At 45.8% G+C, this 23,238-nt stretch overlaps 1 protein-coding gene across 5 annotated transcripts in view; it reads left to right on the plus strand.

Moving 5' to 3' along the window:
- LRRC9 (leucine rich repeat containing 9) overlaps nucleotides 1–23,238 on the plus strand; it is a 151,131-nt gene that overhangs the window by 111,483 nt on the left and 16,410 nt on the right. For all 5 annotated transcript variants that reach the window (XM_088473719.1, XM_088473718.1, XM_088473722.1 and 2 more), the window contains exons 23-27: nucleotides 5,750–5,872; nucleotides 9,489–9,619; nucleotides 15,945–16,053; nucleotides 21,567–21,700; nucleotides 22,827–22,963. In XM_088473719.1, coding sequence (XP_088329845.1) covers nucleotides 5,750–5,872; nucleotides 9,489–9,619; nucleotides 15,945–16,053; nucleotides 21,567–21,700; nucleotides 22,827–22,963 — 634 coding nt within the window. The remainder of the gene's footprint in view (nucleotides 1–5,749; nucleotides 5,873–9,488; nucleotides 9,620–15,944; nucleotides 16,054–21,566; nucleotides 21,701–22,826; nucleotides 22,964–23,238) is intronic.

The following is a 23,238-nucleotide window of genomic DNA, read 5'->3' on the forward strand; positions in this document are numbered from 1 at the left end:
TCATTTTATGAACATCATCTTCTCCACATTTTGTGGAAGCATCCTCCTACGCCTTTCGCTGACAAGGTTCCCGGCTGCACTAAACACTCTTTCGGAGTACACACTGGAGGGGGGGCAACTCAGGTAAAATAGAGCCAGTTTGTACAGGGACCTCCAAATTGCTTCTTTTTCCTGCCAGTACAGGTACGGACTGTCTGACATGCCTACTTGGATGCTGTCACCGATGTAATCCTTTAACAGACAGACGCACGCTTGTCGCTGCTGCTTTGAGGATGCAAGTGCGGCTACAGCCCACACAATTCACAAAGACAGAAAAAAAAATAAGAATATTTTTATTCTTTGTGGAGCGCACTTTGAGGGTTACACCACCCTTTAACAGACAGACGCACGCTTGTCGCTGCTGCTTTGAGGATGCAAGTGCGGCTACAGCCCACACAATTCACAAAGACAGAAAAAAGAAGAAGAATATTTTTATTGTTTGTGTAGCACACTTTGAGTGTGTCACCACCCTTTAACAGACAGACGCACGCTTGTCGCTGCTGCTTTGAGGATGCAAGTGCAGCTACAGCCCACACAATTCACAAAGACAGAAAAAAAAAGAAGAATATTTTTATTGTTTGTGTAGCACACTTTGAGGGTGTCACCACCCTTTAACAGACAGACGCACGCTTGTCGCTGCTGCTTTGAGGATGCAAGTGCGGCTACAGCCCACACAATTCACAAAGACAGAAAAAAGAAGAAGAATATTTTTATTGTTTGTGTAGCACACTTTGAGGGTGTCACCACCCTTTAACAGACAGACGCACGCTTGTCGCTGCTGCTTTGAGGATGCAAGTGCAGCTACAGCCCACACAATTCACAAAGACAGAAAAAAAAAGAAGAATATTTTTATTGTTTGTGTAGCACACTTTGAGGGTGTCACCACCCTTTAACAGACAGACGCACGCTTGTCGCTGCTGCTTTGAGGATGCAAGTGCGGCTACAGCCCACACAATTCACAAAGACAGAAAAAAGAAGAATATTTTTATTGTTTGTGTAGCACACTTTGAGGGTGTCACCACCCTTTAACAGACAGACGCACGCTTGTCGCTGCTGCTTTGAGGATGCAAGTGCGGTTACATCGCACACAAGTCACAAACACATTAAAAAAATAGATTTTTATTTTTTGGAGCACTTTGAGAGTTACACCACCCTTTAACAGACAGACGCACGCTTGTCGCTGCTGCTTTGAGGATGCAAGTGCGGCTACAGCCCACACAATTCACAAAGACAGAAAAAAGAAGAATATTTTTATTGTTTGTGTAGCACACTTTGAGGGTGTCACCACCCTTTAACAGACAGACGCATGCTTGTCGCTGCTGCTTTGAGGATGCAAGTGTGGCTACATCGCACACAAGTCACAAACACATTAAAAAAATAGTTTTTTATTTTTTGGAGCACTTTGAGAGTTACACCACCCTTTAACAGACAGACGCACGCTTGTCGCTGCTGCTTTGAGGATGCAAGTGCGGCTACAGCCCACACAATTCACAAAGACAGAAAAAAGAACAATATTTTTATTGTTTGTGTAGCACACTTTGAGGGTGTCACCACCCTTTAACAGACTGACGCACGCTTGTCGCTGCTGCTTTGAGGACAGTATCATATGCAGTGACAGTAGACTTGTCATTAATTGTTGGCACGTCCTTCAGTCCGGACCAGATGTCCAAACCAGCCCTTGACTTATGACACAGGCGCACACTTGGCGCTGCTACTATGTTGATGCACGTGCGGCTACAACGCACACAAGTCACAAACACATTAAAAAAATAGTTTTTTATTTTTTGGAGCACTTTGAGGGTTACACCACCCTTTAACAGACAGACGCACGCTTGTCGCTGCTGCTTTGAGGATGCAAGTGCGGCTACAGCCCACACATTTCACAAAGACAGAAAAAAAAAGAACAATATTTTTATTGTTTGTGTAGCACACTTTGAGGGTGTCACCACCCTTTAACAGACAGACGCACGCTTGTCGCTGCTGCTTTAAGGATGCAGGTGCGGCTACAGCCCACACATTTCACAAAGACCGAAAAAAAAAGAAGAATATTTTTATTGTTTGTGTAGCACACTTTGAGGGTGTCACCACCCTTTAACAGACAGACGCACGCTTGTCGCTGCTGCTTTGAGGATGCAGGTGGAATCTAGACGGTATTTGGAACCGGGGACACACTACCTCCATCAATTGTCTAAATCCCACTGCACTAATGGCGGATACCGGACGCACGTCTAACACCAACATAGCAGTCAAGGCCTCAGTTATATGTTTTGCTTCAGGATGACTGCTGTCGTACTTCATCCTCATCGCTAGGGACTGTTGGAGGGTCAGTTGTTTAGTAAAAGTAGTGATGTTCCTACTTCCTCTCTGGGATGATGAACAACTCCCAGCAGCAGCAACAGCACTAGGAGGAAGTGGTTCTTGATCTTTCCCTATTTTATTTTTATCGGAGAAAGTTTGGTCCTCCATTTATGTTATATTGATATATACGTGCGGCTAAAGCGCACACAAACACAGAAAATATTTTTTTATTTTTGCTGGAGAGTAGTGCACTTTGTGGGTTACACCACCCTTTAAGAAATGAGCCAGCCGGCTCTTTACTTATGGGACACAGGCGCACGCTTGGCGCTGCTCTTTTGTTGATGCACGTGCAGCCACAGTGTACACAAGTCACAAACACAGAAAATAATTTTTTTTTTGGTTTGGACTGGAGTGTACTTTGGGGGTTACAGCACCCTTTAACGGTCAAGCCAGACGGCCCTTTACTTATGACACAGGCGCTCGCTTGGCACTACTTTGTTGATGCATGTGCGGCTACTGCGCGCACAATTCACAAACACAGAAAATATATATTTTTTTGGTTTGGACTGGAGTGTACTTTGGGGGTTACAGCACCCTTTAACGGTCAAGCCAGCCGGCCCTTTACTTATGACACAGGCGCACGCTTGGCACTACTTTGTTGATGCACGTGCGGCTACTGCGCACACAATTCACAAACACAGAAAATATATATATTTTTGGTTTGGACTGGAGTGTACTTTGGGGGTTACAGCACCCTTTAGCGGTCAAGCCAGCCGGCCCTTTACTTATGACACAGGCGCACGCTTGGCACTACTTTGTTGATGCACGTGCGGCTACTGCGCACACAATTCACAAACACAGAAAATAATTTTTTTTTTGGTTTGGACTGGAGTGTACTTTGGGGGTTACAGCACCCTTTAACGGTCAAGCCAGCCGGCCCTTTACTTATGACACAGGCGCACGCTTGGCACTACTTTGTTGATGCACGTGCGGCTACTGTGCACACAATTCACAAACACACAAAAAATATTATTTTCTTAGCACTTGGGGGGAGCACCCCTGATGGACAGAGCACCCCCTGGAAAACACTACAGCACCCCTTTAGGACTGGGACACTGCACAGGACTTTGGAGTGGACACAGCCCCTATGGAGAACTGACTGCACAACACAGTCCAGCCAGCCCCTATGGACTTTGAAGTAGTGGACACAGCCCCTATTAACAACAGCAGCACAGCACAACACAGCTAGCCCCTATGGACTTTGAAGTAGTGGACAGCAGCAGCACAGCGCAGCACAGCACAACACTACTCTGCACTACACTACACAGCCCAGCCAGCCCTAACTTCCACCCTCCCTCTTCACTGTCCACAGCCGAGTGAGAAAATGGCGCCGACGCGGGTACCTTATATAGGTTCCAAAACCCGCGAGACTCGGAAGGCGGGATGATGACGTTTTGCCTCGATTTCAGATACGAGTCAGGCGGGAAAAGTCGAGCCTGACTCGGATCTGCCTCGGATCGGGGGGGTTCGGATTTCAGAAATCCGAACCCGCTCACCCCTAATATATATATATATATACATACAGTCAGGTCCATAAATATTGGGACATTGACAGAATTTTCAGATTTTGGCTTGTATTCACTACCACAATGGCTTTGAAATGAAACAAACAAGATGTGATTTAACTGCAGACTTTCAGATTTAATTTGAGGGTAATTACATCCAAATCAGGTGAACGGTGTAGGAATTACAACGGTTTCTATATGTGCCTCCCACTTTTTAAGGGGCCAAAAGTAATGGGACAAACTAAACAATCCTAAATCTAACTTTCACTTTTTAATACTTTGTTGCAAATCCTTTGCAGGCAATTACAGCCTGAAGTCTGGAACACATAGACATCACCAGATGCTGGGGTTCATCCCTGGTGATGATCTGCCAGGCCTCTACTGCAAATGTCTTCAGTTCCAACTTGTTCTTGGGGCATTTTTCCTTCAGTTTTGTCTTCATCAAGTGGAATGCATGCTCAATCGGATTCAGGTCAGGGGATTGACTTGGCCATTGCATAACATTCCACTTTTTAGCCTTAAAAAACTCCTTGGTTGCTTATGCAGTATGCTTCGGGTCATTGTCCATCTGCACTGTGAAGCGCCGTCCATTGAGTTCTGAAGTATTTGACTGAATATGAGCATATAATATTGCTCGAAACACTTCAGAATTCATTCTGCTGCTTTTGTCAGCAGTCACATCCTCAATAAATACAAGGGAACCAGTTCCATTGGCAGCCATACATACCCACGCCATGACTCTACCACCACCATGCTTCACTGATGAGGATCATGAGCAGTTCCTTTCCTTCTCTTCTCTTCCCATCACTCTGGTACAAGTTGATCTTTGTCTCATCTGTCCATAGGATGTTGTTCCAGAACCGTAATGGCTTTTTTACATGTTGTTTGGCAAACTCTAATCTGGTCTTCCTGTTTTTGTGGCTCACCAATGGTTTGCATCTTGTGGTGAACCCTCTATATTCACTCTTGTGAAGTCTTCTCTTGATTGTTGACTTTGACACATATACACCTACCTCCTGGAGAGTGTTCTTGATTTGGCCAACTGTTGTGAAGGGGTTTTTCTTCACCAGGGAAACAATTCTTCTGTCGTCCACCACAGTTGTTTTCCGTGGTCTTCCCGGTCTTTTGGTGTTGCTGAGCTCTCCGGTGCATTCTTTCTTATTAAGAATGTTCCAAACAGTTGATTTGGCCACACCTAATGTTTTTGTTATCTCTCTGATGGGTTTGTTTTGATTTTTCAGCCTAATGATGGCTCGCTTCACTGATAGTGACAGCTCTTTGGATCTCATATTGAGAGTCGACAGCAACTGATTCCAAATGCAAATGTCACACTTAGAATCAACTTCAGACCTTTTACCTGCTTAATTGATAATGAAATAACGAGGGAATAGCTCACACCTGTCCATGAAATAGCTTTTGAGTTGATAGTCCCATTACTTTTGGTCCCTTAAAAAGTGGGAGGCACATATTTAAACTGTTGTAATTCCTACACCGTTCACCCGATTTGGATGTAATTACCCTCAAATTAAATCTGAAAGTCTGCAGTTAAAGCACATCTTGTTTGTTTCATTTCAAAAACATTGTGGTGGTGAATAGAGGCCAAAAGCTGAAAATTCTGTCAATGTCCCAATATTTATGGACCTGACTGTATATATATATTCACAGTACTGCTGCATACAAAGATGCAGCTGTGAATGATATAGTGTCCACCTCTGAAACAAGCTCTACAGTATGTCCTGTTCACAGATCTTATTAATATTCTGATTTCTGTACAAAAATATATATATGTGAGCATACTGCAAAAGTCATAATATGTTTTCACATGTGACATTTTTTCCCCCCACTAGGGTTTAAACAACCTGGTTATTTTAGACTTGTCCAGTAATCCAATATCTCTGAAACATGACAACTATCGATTGTTTGTTATTTTCCATCTGTCATCTGTAAAAGCTCTGGATGGCTCCGCAGTGGTAAGTAATACTAAGCATAGTGCAACTAAGCACATTTGGGCTGATACAGAGTTGTTTGCAAAGTGGCCATAAATTTATTAAAAAAGAGTACACGTAAATATAATATATTTCCACCCATATGCAGAGATACGTCCACCAAATCATTGGCAGCAACAAGCCGTCATTGCAATCCTGTACAGATGTGTCCACATTCATCTATTCTCAAATTGCGCCAAATAGTGACTTAGCTGAGCCAAACATTTTCTATAAATATGCATCTTATGGTGCATACACACGGTCAGATTTTTCCTTCAGATATGAACGATAACTATTTAAAAATCGTTCAGTCATTCATATCTGAAGGAAAATCTGACATATCTGACATGCCTGAACGATGGACGATCTACGATGCGCGTTCCCGTTTGTCAGATAACGATATGTGACATCTGATGTGTTTGCAGTCAGACTTGGACGATTCCATTCATTTTAATGCAGTCAAAAATCGTTCAATCGTTCAAAACTTTGGTAAAATCGTTCAAATCGTTCAATCGTTCATCTGACAAATCTGACCGTGTGTATGCTCCATTAGTCACATCATTAATGTGACAAAAGTTCATTGTAAGGGGGGTACACTGACTGCTGTGGTTGGTATTACTTGTACTTCTGTGTGCATCTAAGTCGCAAATCTGGTTAAAAAAGACTTCCGACACTAGCGGCCGCGCCATGTCTCGCCATGCTTAATCTGCGACTTTATACACATTTTATACCAATTCCTTTGTGACAAAAGTGCTAATCTAATGATTCAGAGGCACACGCAATGCCATAGGGGCCATAGTCAGACTGAGAAACTGCATCTACTATAGGGCTGGTTCTAGTGACGATGATGTGGGTGATGATGTGAGTGATGGTGTGGGTAATGGTGTGAGTGATTCGATGGTGTGGGTGATGATGTGAGTGTGGGTGATGGTGTGAGTGATGATGTGATGGTGTGGGTGATGGTGTGGGTGATGGTGTGATGGTGTGGGTGATGGTGTGGTTGATGGTGTGGTTGATGGTGTGGGTGATGATGTGGGTGATGGTGTTAGTGATGGTGTTAGTGATGGTGTTAGTGATGGTGTTAGTGATGGTGTGAGTGATGGTGTGAGTGATAGTGTGGGTGATGGTGTGTGTGATAGTGTGGGTGATGGTGTGTGTGATAGTGTGGGTGATGGTGTGTGTGATAGTGTGGGTGATGGTGTGGGTGATGATGTGAGTGTGGGTGATGATGTGAGTGATGGTGTGAGTGATAATGTGGGTGATGATGTGAGTGTGGGTGATGATGTGAGTGATGGTGCGCTGATGATGACATCTAAAGAATAACCGGTGGTGTTAGCGCGCAGAGACGCTGAGAGTGGGCATCTCATCTAGCTCAAATGGGAGACAGATCTCCAATGTACTTACACCCTTAATGGGAATCTCTTCATCTTTCTTCTTTCTCCCTATCTGAATGCACTAATCATACTGATTTGCATGTCAAACTATTAAATAGATTGTATTTTAAGATATGGCCGATAGTTTCCAAACATCTTTGCCACTCTGAGGGTACTATTTTCCATGTTTTTTGGTACTGCCCCATCTTGTGCCCTTTCTGGGCGGAAGTGTGTGCCCTTATACAAGACCTCCTAGGTTTCACTTGAACTCCAGACCCCTCTTTAGCCCTTTTACATTGGTACCCCATCACTGTCCCTAAATCTGCCCGCTATGTTCTCGGTCACATTTTATGATCTGCTAGGGCCACCATAGCTCAGCATTGGAAATCTCCTTCCCTCCCTCCATTTACTAAAGTTATATCCAAAATGCAATTCTATTTCGAAATGGAGACTAGAGAGGTTCCTGACTCCATGGCCCCCTCGTCCGCTACTATGAAATGGTTTCCATGGCACTTATATCTCACAGGGGGTCAGGTGTGCCCCCTGCACAATCTATTTCACGGAGACCCTCTCCCCCTTTTATCCTAAATTAACCCCCACTGGTGGATTTGGATGTGTGATTTATTTATTTATTCTGTTATTTCAAATTTATCTGTTTGACGTCTGTAGATGACCTGTTTCCCTTACCCTTTTTGTCCTTTATCTCCCCCCCACCCATATTATCCCCTTTTCTTTTCTTCTGTAACCCCACAACATTTTGCATATATTCAATAAAAATTTATTGATGGGAAAAAAAAAGAAAGTGGGCGTCTCAGTCAGACGCAGGTTATTACACAAGGGCATGACTGATAATAGCATTTACATATTGTCACAGCCGCGACTCCGGCAACAGAAGCAAGAGCGGACGCAGGAGTGTCCATCCCTGAAGCTGGCCCCTAGTGTCCCTGGTACAGTCTATGCGACTTTGTATGCGGCTACAAGATACAACATTTAGGAAAGAGTACACATTGCTACCCATGGCAGAGCGCCTAAGACACATCAGCGCTAGGTGAATGAGGACGCATCTGTATTTGTACCTGCTGTATAGCAGTAACAAAAGATACACCGCCTAATAGGTTTATGTGTGTTTCTGTAGGTCTGCGTGAGCTGCATTTGCATAAACACGTCTTTACTGTACTCAACGTAAATTTTTACGCTATCTCCTCCTTCTCCCTTCCTGCTTCACCAGGCACAGGTGGCCGTAAGTGGCAGAATGGCAGAGTGATTTAATGTAAGATACATTACACAAACCTGCAAACATCCCAGTCTTTCTATGGCCCTATAGCTTCATCTAGTTGCTTTTCTGGACTGTGGTCTCAAAATGAATATAGTTACTCTTTTATCAACAGGCCAGTTTAATATTAAACAAGAATTCCAATGAAATGTGAAAAGAGAATGGTAAATGTAGCTTGCTACTGTACGTTTAGATTCCCTGTGGTGTATTGTTTCCTTGTAGTCCGGTTCACCTGCTGTCTGCCAGGTCTAAGCTCGTACTGGTCCCTGCTTTGCTCTATGTAGAGTATTGCCCACTTCATTCAGTCAGCCAGATATCTGACAAATACCATTATTATTAAATGTTAATGTTAATTTTTCTTCATAAACAACATAGAACATGTAGATAACCAGTTGTTTGGCCCTTAATTGTGGTTAGCCAATTCATGTCAATTTCCTAATCACTTCATACCATTTTATATGTTACTTCATTTTTACCACCATTGAGTGTAATGGGGAATGTATTTAGCGGCAAACCCGTAATCTCGGAACCTATTACATAACTCCCCTAAACAGTGTTTTCCTTCAGTTACCCTATAATCTATGGGCCTGATACAGAACTGGATGGAAATTGGGCATACGTATTCCAATACGGCGTGCATGGTATATACTTACATTCGCCAGTACTCAGAGTTGTACACATCTGGCTGTGTGTCTGCCCTCTCTCTCTGCACTTGGGCCTGAATTGGAGATGTACACCAACCCGATGGTGTGCGTACATCTCCGATTGTTGCGGTTTACACATGTGCAGACCGGACCCTGCGTGATCACTCACAGTTCCCTCAGTTGCAGCATGGTTCGTGGACCCGGCTGTCCAGTTCTGACGGCCAGGCTGAGCAAGTTTCAGTGTCTACAATGGTGATCCGAAGCAGCGTCTGCGTTTCCTGGATTTCAATATCATATTTTCCCATTTACAGGACCCAGTGGAGAGTGACAATGCCAAGGACATGTTCGGGGGTCGGCTCACTTCTGATATGATTGTTGAAAAAATTGGACACCAAAACTTTACAGAACTGCAAGAGCTAAATTGGAGATCCTCCTCTATCAGGTACAATTCCCCTACATACGCACTAGAGACTTTGGGCTTGATTCAGACCCACTCGCGAGCGGCTGTCCGCTCGCAAGTGGGTCGATGGTCTGCACTGAGCATGCGCACGACGGAGGGAGCTCCGTCGTGCGCATGCGCCAGACGCGACGAGCGAAGGACTTTCCTTCGCTCGTTGTGTCTGATCAAAGGGGGCGTGCTGTCGATGTTGATTGACAGCACGCCCCCTTTGGTGGGCGTGCCTCCCTGACGGGGGCGTTCCCAAGGGAACGCCTACCGTCAGAAGCCGGCCCACTGACATCACTAGTGATGTCAGTGGGAGTGATTTTGGCTTTGATAGAGCCAAAATCACTCCGGGCCTTGCGGTTGAAAACCTCAACCGCAGGCTCCGGCTCGCAGTGGCGATGGTCGCGATGGTCAAGACAATCGCGGCCATCAAACTGCACGCTCGTATAGGCTGTGGGTGGTGACCCACAGCTATACGAGCGTCCAGGAGGACGCTCCATAATTATGGAGGGCGGCCCTCATTCAGAGCGTGCGCTCTGCTCAGAGCGTACGGCTCTGAATGAGGGCCTTTGAGCCTAATGTACGCAATGCCGATTTTCGCGCAGAACGAGCGATTTTTTTTGTTGCTATTGCACATGCGTAAAATTCACACTGCACACACGCTCAGCGGGAATCGGTATGTAATGCTGGCTGTCGGGATGCCTCCTGTTACAATACCGACAGCGGCATCCCGATGGTTGGTATCCCGACAAGGGTTGGGTAAGTACCTTCTCCACCTAACCTCCCTTATTGTAGCCTAACACTAACCCTCCCCACACCCTATCCCTAACCCTCCCCTTTTGTGCCTAAACCTAAGTCTCCCCCCTTAGTGCCTAATGCTAACCCCGCTCCAGTGGTGCCTAACCCTCCCCCTTAGGGGTGCCTCCTAACCTTCCCCCCCAAAACCTAACCTTAACCCCGCTACACTGCTAAGCAGCCATAGCACTAATAGCTAATTTCTGAGTAAGGTCTGAGCTGTGCAAGTGTGCATATGGGTCCGATGGTACTCTATGTTACCGATGGCTTCGCTATGTTGCCCTAACATACGGATGTGAGTAAGGGGAAGTTGGCGTCCTTATGTCTGCCTGCGATCGCAATGTGAATGCAAACCTTTACATAGCAACGCTGATATTAGCAACTGCGCTGCGTGCGTATTAGCAGAATTGCAGAGTGTAGTGAATCAGGCCCAATATGTCTGAGAATGCAACTACTTCAGCGTCACGTCAGCAACACTCCCATAACACTCCCATAACACTCCCATAACACACCCATAACACTCCCATAACACTCCCATAACACACCCATAACACACCCATAACACTCCCATAACACACCCATAACACTCCCATAACACACCCATAACACTCCCATAACACTCCCATAACACACCCATAACACTCCCATAACACACCCATAACACTCCCATAACACTCCCATAACACACCCTTAACACTCCCATAACACACCCATAACACACCCATAACACACCCATAACACTCCCATAACACACCCATAACACACCCATAACACTCCCATAACACACCCATAACACACCCATAACACACCCATAACACTCCCATAACACTCCCATAACACACCCATAACACACCCATAACACTCCCATAACACACCCATAACACACCCATAACACTCCCATAACACACCCATAACACTCCCATAACACACCCATAACACACCCATAACACTCCCATAACACTCCCATAACACTCCCATAACACTCCCATAACACTCCCATAACACACCCATAACACACCCATAACACACCCATAACACACCCATAACACTCCCATAACACTCCCATAACACACCCATAACACTCCCATAACACTCCCATAACACACCCATAACACTCCCATAACACTCCCATAAGGCACCTACTACATTTTTTTAAGACATTCCTAAGACCGTGCATCCCAATCGCAACTGCGACTCAGTGCGCATGGACTCTGGACGCATGCGCAGTGTGATTTAAATTCATGCGCAAAAGCAAAACATTTCTCAACTGTGTCCAATATCGGCTTGGCGTCCGACTCAGAATCTGCTGCTAAAAGTGCAAGTTCTGCAAATATCTACACAAACTTGGATTCGTTTTTACAGATATTATTATAACTTTTACATATCATTATTATAATGTGACTGGTATGTTATTTATTAATATGTTTACAGATAAATATATAGGCAAGGGCTAGGCAGTATTATGTAATCATTGTACATACCCTTAATAGCGGGATGCCGACCGCCGGCTTCCCAACTGTCTAATCCCGGCAGGGGACTAATGACAGGCGTCGAGATCCCGTATCATTTTACCTGCGCCGGGAGCCCGATGCCCTGCATACCGATCGAAGGTAAACCGGGCAGCGGGCGTGGACAGCCGCGGGGGGGGGGGGTTTAGGGGCTCCCGGGGGAAGACCTATCGGTAGGCCCCCCCGGGAGGGTTAGGCTAAGGGAAGGGGGGTTAGGGTTAGGCACCCACGGGGGGGAAGGTTAGGGTTAGGCACCTCCCCCCCCGGGAGACTTAGGTTTAGGCTGCGGGGATGGTTAGGCACCCCTCAGGGAGGGATACGGTTGGGTGGGGGGTTAGGTTAGTAAATAGAAAAGGATACTTACCTGTCGGGATCTTCACTGCCGGTGTTCCAGCGTCGGGATTCGAACCGTCCGGCGGTATTTCATACCGATCCCCTTAATAGCAGCTCACCTGCAGTGAGACATTTGGACATATTCAGCACCATGTATCATATGTCCCTCACTCGCATGGGTGCAGTGGTCATAAGATTGTTGCAGTGTTTAAAATAAAAATGATTCTTAAAAGGTGATATGTACATACTAAATAAATCCCAAACTGCTAATTCTGAGAAAAAAAAATAATAACAACAAAAACAAACAAAAAAGCAATGTCAGCATTATTAACGATACGGACGTGTCCTTGCTCATCTAGCCTTAATACGACGTGCAGCGCGATATGTCTGGCGTGAGTGACCCACCAGGTCCCATGCTATTCTGCTAGCGTCGGGCGCCTTTGTTCCCGAAAATGTGTCTAAATTGCAATGCGACAACACTGCTAAATCAATAATAAATTTAATCAGATATATATATATATTGTGATGACTTGGGGTATTTAGCTTGGCAGAGGGTGGATGGGTGCAGTGTTTAGGTGCATATTGAGGGTCCATACACGGTTTTCAAGTAAATAAACAATGCTTTTACTTCCAGCTTGTGAATTCAGGATACAGAAAACAACAAAACACAATCCTGGTGGCTTTCCCTGTATCACACAGATATAGGCCCTGGCTTTCTCAGCCCGCAGCTTTACTGCTTCAATGTCCCACGGTCAGAGAGTTTTGTGGTCCCCCCTTGCCTCCTGCAAGGTCTGGACACCGGCCTCCTGGCCCCCAATGGCTCGCTCAGCTTCACTGGGCTCTCTGACTGTTACAGTCCCAACTAGACTGTCTCTCCCAGCCTGACTGCTCGGCCTTCTCACTAGCTCACACCTGAGCTCTCTCCACCTGACAGGTGTATCACCACCCAGTATTTCAACCCTGTGTGGGAGGATCTCTCCAATCCCACACAGAATCTGCTGCTCACCAACGCCATCTCTGGTGATACTGCCACAATTAGTGGATCCACAATAATTAAAATCTAAAAAATGATGATTTGTTGAATCCCATTGAAGAGTACTACTTCAATTTCACCATGGAGATATATTCAAACATGACCCAGCATTCATTAGTCCTGTGCATTCGAATACAGTCTGACTGTTGTTCGTACTGTGTTGTTAGTACTGTATAGCAGGATTCAGCATTGGTCCATGCATTAAAGCATAGTCCAGCAATGGTTAATATTTTTGCATTAAAACTTAGGGCCTGATTCAGACCCACTCGCGAGCGCATTGCACTCGCAAACGGGTCTGCCTCCGGCAGACGCATGTGTGAGCGACGGCAGCTCCGTCGCTCTGGGGCTCACTACAAGACGGGGTGGCTGTCGATGGTGAGTGACAGCTCGCCCCGTTTTGTAGGCGGGGAGGGGGGGTGGCTGCACAAACACAGGTGTTCCCTTAGGAATGCCTGCCGTTTGTGGGCGGCCCTACTGACATCACTCGTGATGTCAGTAGTGGACTTCCTGCTCTATTAGAGCAGGAAGTCCACTCGGGCTTGCGGGAGACGAGACCCTCCCGCAGAGTCTTGACGCAAGCCCGATGGTCGCGATAATCGCGACCATCGCCAGGCCGCTCGCACAAGCTGTGGGTAGTCACCCACAGCTGTGCGAATGTCCTGGAGGCCAGGACATAAAAAAAAGATCGCCCTGATTCAGAGTGAGCGCATGCAAATAGCTCTGAATCAGGGCCTTAGTCCAAAAAAAGAAAAAGTCAAGCACATACCAGTAATCGTTAGTATATTAGTTCTTTAAGTAAGAGGACTTCATCCAGTGAGGCTTGGTTAATATTTATTTATTTATTACCAGTTATTTATATAGCGCGCACATGTTCCGCAGCGCTTTACAGAGAATATTTAGCCATTCACATCAGTCCCTGCCCCAGTGGAGCTTACACTCTATATTCCCTACCACATGTACATACACATACACACTAGGGGTAATTTTTTAGGAGCCAATTAACCTACCAGTATATTTTTGGAGTGTGGGAGGAAACCGGATTACCCGGAGGAAACCCACGCAAGCATAGACAAACTCCGCACAGTTAGGGCCGTAGTGGGTATTGAACCCACAACTTCAGTGCTGTGAGGCAGTAACACTAACCATTACACCATCTGTGCTGCCCTAATAACACTCAATAATATCATATGACAAGCTAATTTACATGATCATCCTACTTCCGATTCGCTGAACACTCTTTATCCTGCAGGTGTAGATGAACCAGCCTTGCAGGGAAGCAAAAATGTCTTATGTGCTGTTTAATGCACCCAGGTACAATCAAAAATTCAGCATGCCACCCTCCTGATCGCTATAGTCAGAAGATCCTTTCAGCAGTGGGGAACACAGGATAACGCGTTTCTCCACCTTCAATCACTATCACATTTTTGCTTCCCTGCAGGGCTGGTTCATCAACAGAGTGTGCAGTGGATCGGAATGACTACTGTAAGCTAGACTAGCTCCCATACATTTTGTGTGTTCTGGTTTAAATTGCAATGCGATGTGACTAGGATGCACCGGGAGACGGGAGACAGTACTGACTAATGTGTTTAGTGACACCTGTATATCTATGTGTATCTGTAAACAGAACAAGCTGCGGCTGTTGCATCATAGCACTTCGTATGCTGATTGAGAGACTAAGTGGACACAAATATACAAGTGTCACATATCAAATGAATCAGCACAGTCTCCTGGTGCGTCCTAGTCGCATTGCATTGCGACTTAGACGCATTTTCGGCAAAAAGGACCCCCGACACTAGCAGAGTCTCACAGGACCAGGCGTGCTAAGAGGGGCTGTTTGGCACGACTGCAGCAAAGACGAGTGAGGACAATCTATATACAGAGTTATTTAGTGACATTGTTCAGTGTGCACAGTGTTTAATGTGAAAGCTAAAATGTGGGTTCTAGCATATTTCTGCACCTGACAACATGTCTTTAAATAAGTTCTATAACCACTTTATAGTACAGGTTGAGTCTCCCATATCCAAATATTCCGAAATATGGAATACTTTTGTCATGATTGAGATAATGAAACCTTTGATTTTTATGGTTCAATGTACACAAACTTTGTTTAAGGCACAAATTATTAAAGATATTGTATAAAATAACCTTCAGACTGTGTGTATAAGGTGTATATGACACATAAATTAATTTCATTTCTGAACACAAACTTTGCTTGAGCCACAAAATTTTGGAAAATATTGTATAAAATGACCTGCAGGCTGTGTGTATAAGGTGTATATAACACATAAATGTATTCTGTGTGTATATTGGGGTCCCATTCCCAAGATATTTCATTATGATATACAAATATTCCAAAATACGGAATATTCTGTTATCCAAAATACCCCTGGTCCCAAGCATTTTGGATATGGGAGACTCAACCTGTATTGGCATTATTTTATGTACACATCATGTAAATCTAATGGAGCCCTCTGCACCATCCACAAAACTGCTAGCAGAATATACAGGTGTTCACAGCACATGAAAGCCTTGATAATAGAGCCACATTTCTAGTCTGTCTATAATCATATATATGTGATGTACAGTGTATTTCTATCATGCCTGGCATAAATCTAACGTTTGTAATTGCTTGTCGTTTTGTGTTGTGCTCTAGATCCGTAGACCTCTCTCCGTATGACCAGTTTAGCAATGTTCATACTGTGAATTTAGAGAATAACAATCTCACATCATTTAGTGGTTTAATTTACCTATCACAATTAAAGGTAAGTTTATTTTAGTTTATTTTATTAAAGAGTTTGTCCACTGTTAGGTCATACAATGTAGCCTGGTTGCCAGGTAATGGGGAACCAGCCCCCTCTGTAATACATGGTGAAACAACCTTTATTCTTCTGTATGTCAGTAATGTAACCAGTGATTTGTCCGGCACACTCCCATGTTCTATCTCACCACAGAGAGTTTAGTAAATATACCGGTGGTAGCGTAACGCGGCTCCCACCCAATTACTTGAATTCACATCCTACATCTTCTGATCCTACTCTAAAGGATCATGTATACTGTAGTTTATACCGTCATCAAAAAAAATATACACTACACAAGTCGTGGTCTGCATTCGGCATCCCGGCGGTCGGGATGCCGACGCTTACACTACCGGCGCCAGAATACCGACGCTAGTCAGAATCCCGGCCGCCGGGATGCCGAAGGTAAGTAACGGGGTTGAGGGGAGGGTTAGGTTTAGGGATAGGCACTAGGAGGGGGGTTAGGGTTAGGCTCTAAGGGGGGGGGGCTTACGTTTAGTTGCGGGGAGGGGAAGGTTAGGTTCAGGTACTAGGGGGGGAGGTTAGGGTTAGGCACCAAAGGGGGAGGGTTAGGATTAGGCACTAAGGGGGGCGGTGTTAGGTTTAGAGTGTGGGGAGGGGGAGGTTCGGTTCAGGCACTAGGAGGGGAGGTTAGGGTTAGGCACCAAAAGGGGACGGTTAGGGTAGGGAAAGGGGGAGGGTTAGCATACCGACCAAAGTGTGTTGGTATGTTAACCCTGTCGAGATCCCGGCTGTCAGTATTTCATAGTGATTCCCAAGTCATATTCTTGGACCTGCTTCAGACAAAAGCTTAACTATATCTCTAACAATGGTGGAAGTAGATGAATAAATTGTGGGGTAGATTTCTGTGTTGTGCATTCATTGTTAAAACCATAAGGGGCAGTTGTATTAAGCCTGGGAGAGAGATAAAGTGGAGAGAGATAAAGTACCAACCAATCAGCTCCTGTATTTTTACAATCACAGCCTGTAAATTGGCAGTTAGGAGCTGATTGGTTGGTACTTTCTCTCTGTCTCTACACTTTATCTCTCTCAAATGGCTTAGTACATAGACCCCTAAGAATCAGAGCAAAAATGTAAAATAATTACAGAAATAGAACATGTAATGATCTGTACTTTTACATTAATCTTTCCATGCACTCACAGTCCAGGACCTGTAGCGATCTGCCCCTGAATGATGAATGATATAGATTATACCCTGGGAGTGACCGCACGCATACATAGAGTCAATGACAGCCACTTGAAAGGGTTAAATATACAAGCATAGTTTTTGCATGGCCTAATAATAGCGCAGCTCTTAGGAAGGATGTGTCAGCGACTGACATCACTATAAATAAGTAATATTAATATAGAAGCTGTTTATCCATCCACCCTGACTTTCTTACTTAAGTGCTCTGTGAATAATACAAGAGAACACATTCAGTCTTGTTTAATATATATGGTTACAGTAATGTAAGGGATGTTGATGGCTTCATTTGTGTTCCATTAAAGGTAATTCAACATATATTTATATTTCATACTGACATAGAGTATACTGTATATTATGTACATGATATATTTAGTTTAAGTAAAAAAAATTAAAAATGTTTTTGCTGTAATCCATATAATCTTTAGTATGACATGAGAATCAGTGGGCCCTTTCCTCATCTCATTACTACAAGGGTGGCCAGGCCTTTCTGCAGTGAATTGTTTGCACATGCTCACTTGTATTAGAGTCCAGCATACTGTATATAATGTAGGGGCTGATTCAGCAGTGGATGGAATTGCAAAGCCGCACACAAGCCGCTGTGCAACTCCGTCCTGCTAAAATTCAAATGCCTCCTGTCAGCATCTGCGATCCCTCCACTGCAACCGAGGTCGCAGCCTGGAATCACCATCGCTACCACGTGCGGCACCGGCCAGCTGAGTAAGCTTCAGCTTACGTAGACTGGCCGGCTTGCAAGGCCAGGAAGTCTGCGACCCTGGCTTCAGCACTCCGGGAACGCAGGCCGTCCCCCCACCCACCCCCTGCACCGCTACGCAAATGCCTCTACTTGTCAATCAGGCAGAGGCTTAGGGGGGCCTGGGTGCGATCTCGCAGGACCCATTCTGCACATGCACAGATACCCGGTAATTGGGAGTCTGCATGAGTATCACCATCTGCGTCCTGTCCTGAATCAGCTGCATAGCCTTCCTGCAATGTATCAGACTAGGGTAAGAGTATATCCCCCACCCTCCCTACAGGTTTGTGAGCTGGAATATCCACAGCAGCACAGCATATTTCAGGAAATTAGGTTGATAATCTTGTGAGAGGCTGTGACCTGTTCCCTGTTGGTGAGGACAGTGCTGCATATTGATAGATGCAAAGTCACGATGTGCGGTGTAGAAAAGAGACTAGAGGAAGCCACAGACTGAGAGCTTGATAATGGGGAAGGACAGAGTACTAATGTTAGGTGACTATATAAACAATGCAGGAATCTTGTGGTGTCAAATGCACCGGTATATGCACCAGGATTAATATAAACGACTTGCATTGTCTGCAACCTTTAAAGGGCCTGAAGGTCAGACTGCTGATAGGTATTTTATCTTTTATCCTCTAGCAGGAAGCAGCTACATTATCCTGAGATTAAGCAGCCATTTTGGTCCAGGTTATTATAAAAATAAATGCTTTCTGTCCTCCTGACAAAATATGGTGATATTGTTAGTCTAGCAAAGTTCTCATTTTCTATGAAGTGTCCAGGGCCCGTCGGACATGTGAAATCTGGGCCTGATTCAGACCCGCTCGCGAGCGCTGAGCGCTTGCAAGCGGGTCGATGTTGGCCCAGTGCGCATGCGCACGACGGAGCCGGCTCCATCATGCGCATGCGCGAGACCCGGATAGCGACGGGCAAGCCGTCGCTTTGGGTCTCGCTGCAAAGGGGGCGTGCTGTCGATGGTGAGTGACAGCACGCCCCCTTTGGTGGGCGTGCCAGGGGCGTGACTGGCCAGATGGAGGCGTTCCCATGGGAACGTCTACCGTCTGGGGCCGGCCCCACTGACATCACAAGTGATGTCAGTGGGAGTGCTTTCGACTCTGATAGAGCCGAAAGCACTCCAGGGCTTGCGGAAACGAGACCCTACCACAAGGGTCTCGTCGCAAGCCCGATGGTCGTGATGGTCTTGACCATCGCGACCATCTTCCTGCCAGAGCGTCCGGGTCTGAATCAGGGCCTCTGTCCTATCAGTACTGAGACTGCAGTACTTATGTAATTATTAAAGTAAATGGACACTGTGTAGACCTTTCAGTAAACATAGCTCAGGTCAATGTACTCGGGGCTCTAACTACCTGCAAATGCTTGGGTCAGATTTGTACAATGTCCTAAACATCATAGGGCTAAAATCCAGGTAGTAATTTGGAAAGTAAAGACTGCAAAATGCCTGTATATTTATGGTCACACAGTAGTATTCCCAATTCAAATTACGCCACACAGTAGCACAATCTTGATTCACCCCTGATTCACATTACACCACATAGTAGTGTCCCTTATTCATGTATGACACACAGCAGTGCCCCTTTTACACAATGCTCACATTTGTATCCCTTATATACAATGCCCACAGCAGTAGTGCCCCTTATACAATGCCCACAGCAGTAGTGCCCCTTACACATAATGCCCACAGCAGTAGTGCCCCTTATGCAAATGCAATACCCATTGTAGTGGTGCCCGTGTTGCAGTGCCCCCAGTAGTGGTGCCCCTTATGCAGTGTCCCTTATGAAGTGCCCCCAGTAGTTGTAGTGCCCCTTATGCAGTGGCTCCAGTAGTGGTAGTGCCCCTTATGCAGTGCCCCCAGTAGTGGTAGTGCCCTTATGCAGTTCCCTCAGTAGTGATATTCCTTCTGCAGTGCCCCCAGTAGTGGTAGTGCCCCTTCTGCAGTGCCCACAGTTGTAGTGCCCCTTATGCGGTGCCCATAGTGGTAGTGCCCTAATGCAGTGCCCACAGTGATAGTGCCCCTTATTCAGTGCCCCCAATAGTGGTGCCTCTTATTCACTGCCCCCAATAGTGGTGCCCCTTATGCAGTGCCCCCAGTAGTGGTGCCCCTTATGCAGTTCCCCCAGTAGTGGTGCCCCTTATTCAGCGCCCCCAGTAGTGGTACCCTTAATGCAGAGCCCACAGTTGTGGTGCCTCTTATGCAGTTCCCCCAGTAGTGGTGCCTCTTATTCAGTGCCCCCAGTAGTAGTGCCCTTTATGCAGAGCCCACAGTAGTGGTAGTGCCCCTTATGCAATACATACAGGAGTGGTGCCCCTTATGCAGTGCCCCCAGGAGTGGTGCCCCTTGTAGTAATGCCCCCAGTAGTAGTGCCCCCAATAGTAATGCTCCCTGTAGTAATGTCCACTGTAGTAGTGCCCCCTATAGTAATGCCCCCAGTAGTAGTGCCCCCTGTGTAGTGCCCCTAGAAGTTATGCCCCCTATAGTGCCGTTTACACACACACAAAAAAAAAAAAAAAACAATACGTACCTTAAGCCCTGTTCCTGCGTGCCTCTGGTCCACCTGGCTGCTCCGAGTCCTCTGAACTATGGGAGAGACGTCATGCTGCGTGGGAGGGAGCCGGGCGACCGCTGGTCACAAAATCTCAGCGGGCGCCAGGCAAATGTAGACTCCCTGCGGCGCTGGACTAAGGTGGGTTGGTGGAGGCGGAACTGGTTCCGTCTCCAAATAGAAGTGACGGAACCCAGTTCCGCCTCATTCTGGCCCACACATGATGAGTGGGCATGGGGCAAAAATCATGGTGGGTATGATTTTATGATGGTGTCTTGGAGGGACCAGTGACAATTTTGCTATGGAGCTCAGACAATTTTAGTTATGAATCTTCCCAATTCCTATAGATGAACCTACTGTACAGTTTGTGACCAAAATAACGTGTTCTGCCTCTAGCAGCCCTTTATCCCTTAAAGGTTTACGTGTGTACAGGTACCGAGCTACCCCCTGGTACACAGGTCAGATGGGATAATTGTGTAGGAGGCTTTATGTTGACTCAACACTCACATAGGCACACCAAATACTGAGGGTGATAGATACCGGGACTGAACTGGTACACATTACACCCGAAAAGGGTAGAGACTGTTTAGAAGTCTTCCGGGTCCTCAACATTTGTAAGAGAACCCAGAATCACTGAGGTGCTAAGAATAAACGTAGTGTGGATTTTTTAGGCCTGTAATTTAAGGAAATAGTGGCCTGATTTGCAAAAAATGTTTTCTTTACAAAACCACAAATCTAAATTAAATGTTGTATGAAATTGTATTGTGTATGTTGTGTGTTTTAGGCGCATGTGTGAAACACAACATGCATTTTGCAGGGAACTATGAGAACATCCGTCACCTATAATAGACCTCTCCTCTTAGATTTCTTTTGCACAACGAAATACGTTTTCTAACATCAATCTTTTTTTTTTTTTTTATAGCTGCTATTAAAATAACGCAACTAACACATCTTATGTCTTTAGAAATTGTATCTTAGCTACAATCACATTGAATCAATCCTGCCCAGACAGAAGTCTCAAAATCACTTAACCAACCGGCAAATACTTCATCAAAAAGTCAACTCCAGCGGATATGGGCAGCAAGGCAAAGGCAGCAGGTAATACACCTCACTGTCTCCAATGTGCTAAGCGCTTGTCCTACTAGATAAGGAAACAAGTGGGTGCCATGTGTTATATATCCAGGGCAGATTGTCAGCAGTTTCTGCATGATTACCCTTATTTATTAAGGGAGATATCACGTTATCTGTCTTACTCCAATATTGGAGCACACCGCTGTCCCCATTATACAAGGTATGTGGATGTTGCAGTTGTCCTATTTATTAAGCTCTGAAAAAGGAAAATTTTGAGAGCGCGACTCCGATAGCTAACGCCATCTTCCGTCTCAAGGCCTGATTCAGCAAGGAACGCAACTGCTAATACGCACGCAATCGGTCGATTGTTGTGTACTGCGTATGCATCGCAGTGCGCAAATCGGCCACTGCGATCGCAGCAGCTACGCAGACCCATCGCAGAGTGATTGACAGGAAGTACCGTTTGTGGGTGGTGACTGGGGGGCGGTCCAGGAAACGCAGGCGTGCCGGTGCATTTGAACGCTGTTACATGGACGTGCATAAATTATTCACTGCGATGCCCTACGCAGCCTGAGGCCTGATAGCTTGCGATGAAGTTAGCAATTTCTGAGTAAGGTCAGACCTTGTGCAGGTGTGTATGAGGCTGCGATGGTTCTCCATTGTAACGATTGTTTCGCAGTCTTGGTAAGACCATCAACAGCCGCCCCTTTTGTAGTGAGTCCCGGAGTGAGAGAATTTCTCTCTCGCTCTGCGGCTTGCGCACGCGCAGTGCAGCCGCTGCGCGTGCACAGGACCTCAACATCGACCCGCTTGTGAGCACATAGGCGCTTGCGAGCGGGTCTGAATGAGACCCTAAGGGTGCCCCGGACCTACCTTGTTTGGGCTGGCGTCCTTCGGCTTTTTGGCGTCGGGATTAAGATAGGTGTCGGTATTTTGACACCTATCTTAGGTCCCTTGTCGGGATTCCTCTGTCGGTATTGAGACTGGCGGCATCGCGGCCGCCAGTCTCATAACTACATCCCCATTTTATCTGACTAGACCACATTTTTTAACTCTTCTATTTCCAAAACATTGAGCGCAGTGGCTGGGAGTTACATACTTAGGAAATATGATTTTATTAAATCGATTGTGTTTTCATTTTTCTCTTTTGCAGAGATGCAATGTTTGGGGAGACTCTGCCTCCTTTAATGCAGAGTTTAGAGGAGCTTCACCTGGGTTACAATGGTATCAGTAACGTGCCCCAGCTGGAGCTCAGCAGACTAAGGAATCTAAAGTCACTGTATTTGCAGGGTAAGTTCAAACTGCTTGACTCCGAAACCTCTCTCCACAGAACGCAAGTCGTCCTAATTACTCCCGCATCGCGTGCATGGAACTAAATGAGTGCATTTATCCATTTGCAGAGATGTATACATCTCCAGACCGGGCGCATGCACAGACTGAAAACATCCACCGCTTGTGTCCGATATCGCTATTGCGCATACCTCTGAATACGGCCCATAGTTTGTTAGTCGTCATCATCAGGGCCTACTTGCATTTACTGTACCTGTAATTGGTGCAAATGATAC

This window comes from Taudactylus pleione, unplaced genomic scaffold (assembly GCF_031769625.1).
Source record: "Taudactylus pleione unplaced genomic scaffold, aTauple2 ptg000139l, whole genome shotgun sequence".
Classification (NCBI taxonomy): Eukaryota; Metazoa; Chordata; class Amphibia; order Anura; family Myobatrachidae; genus Taudactylus; species Taudactylus pleione.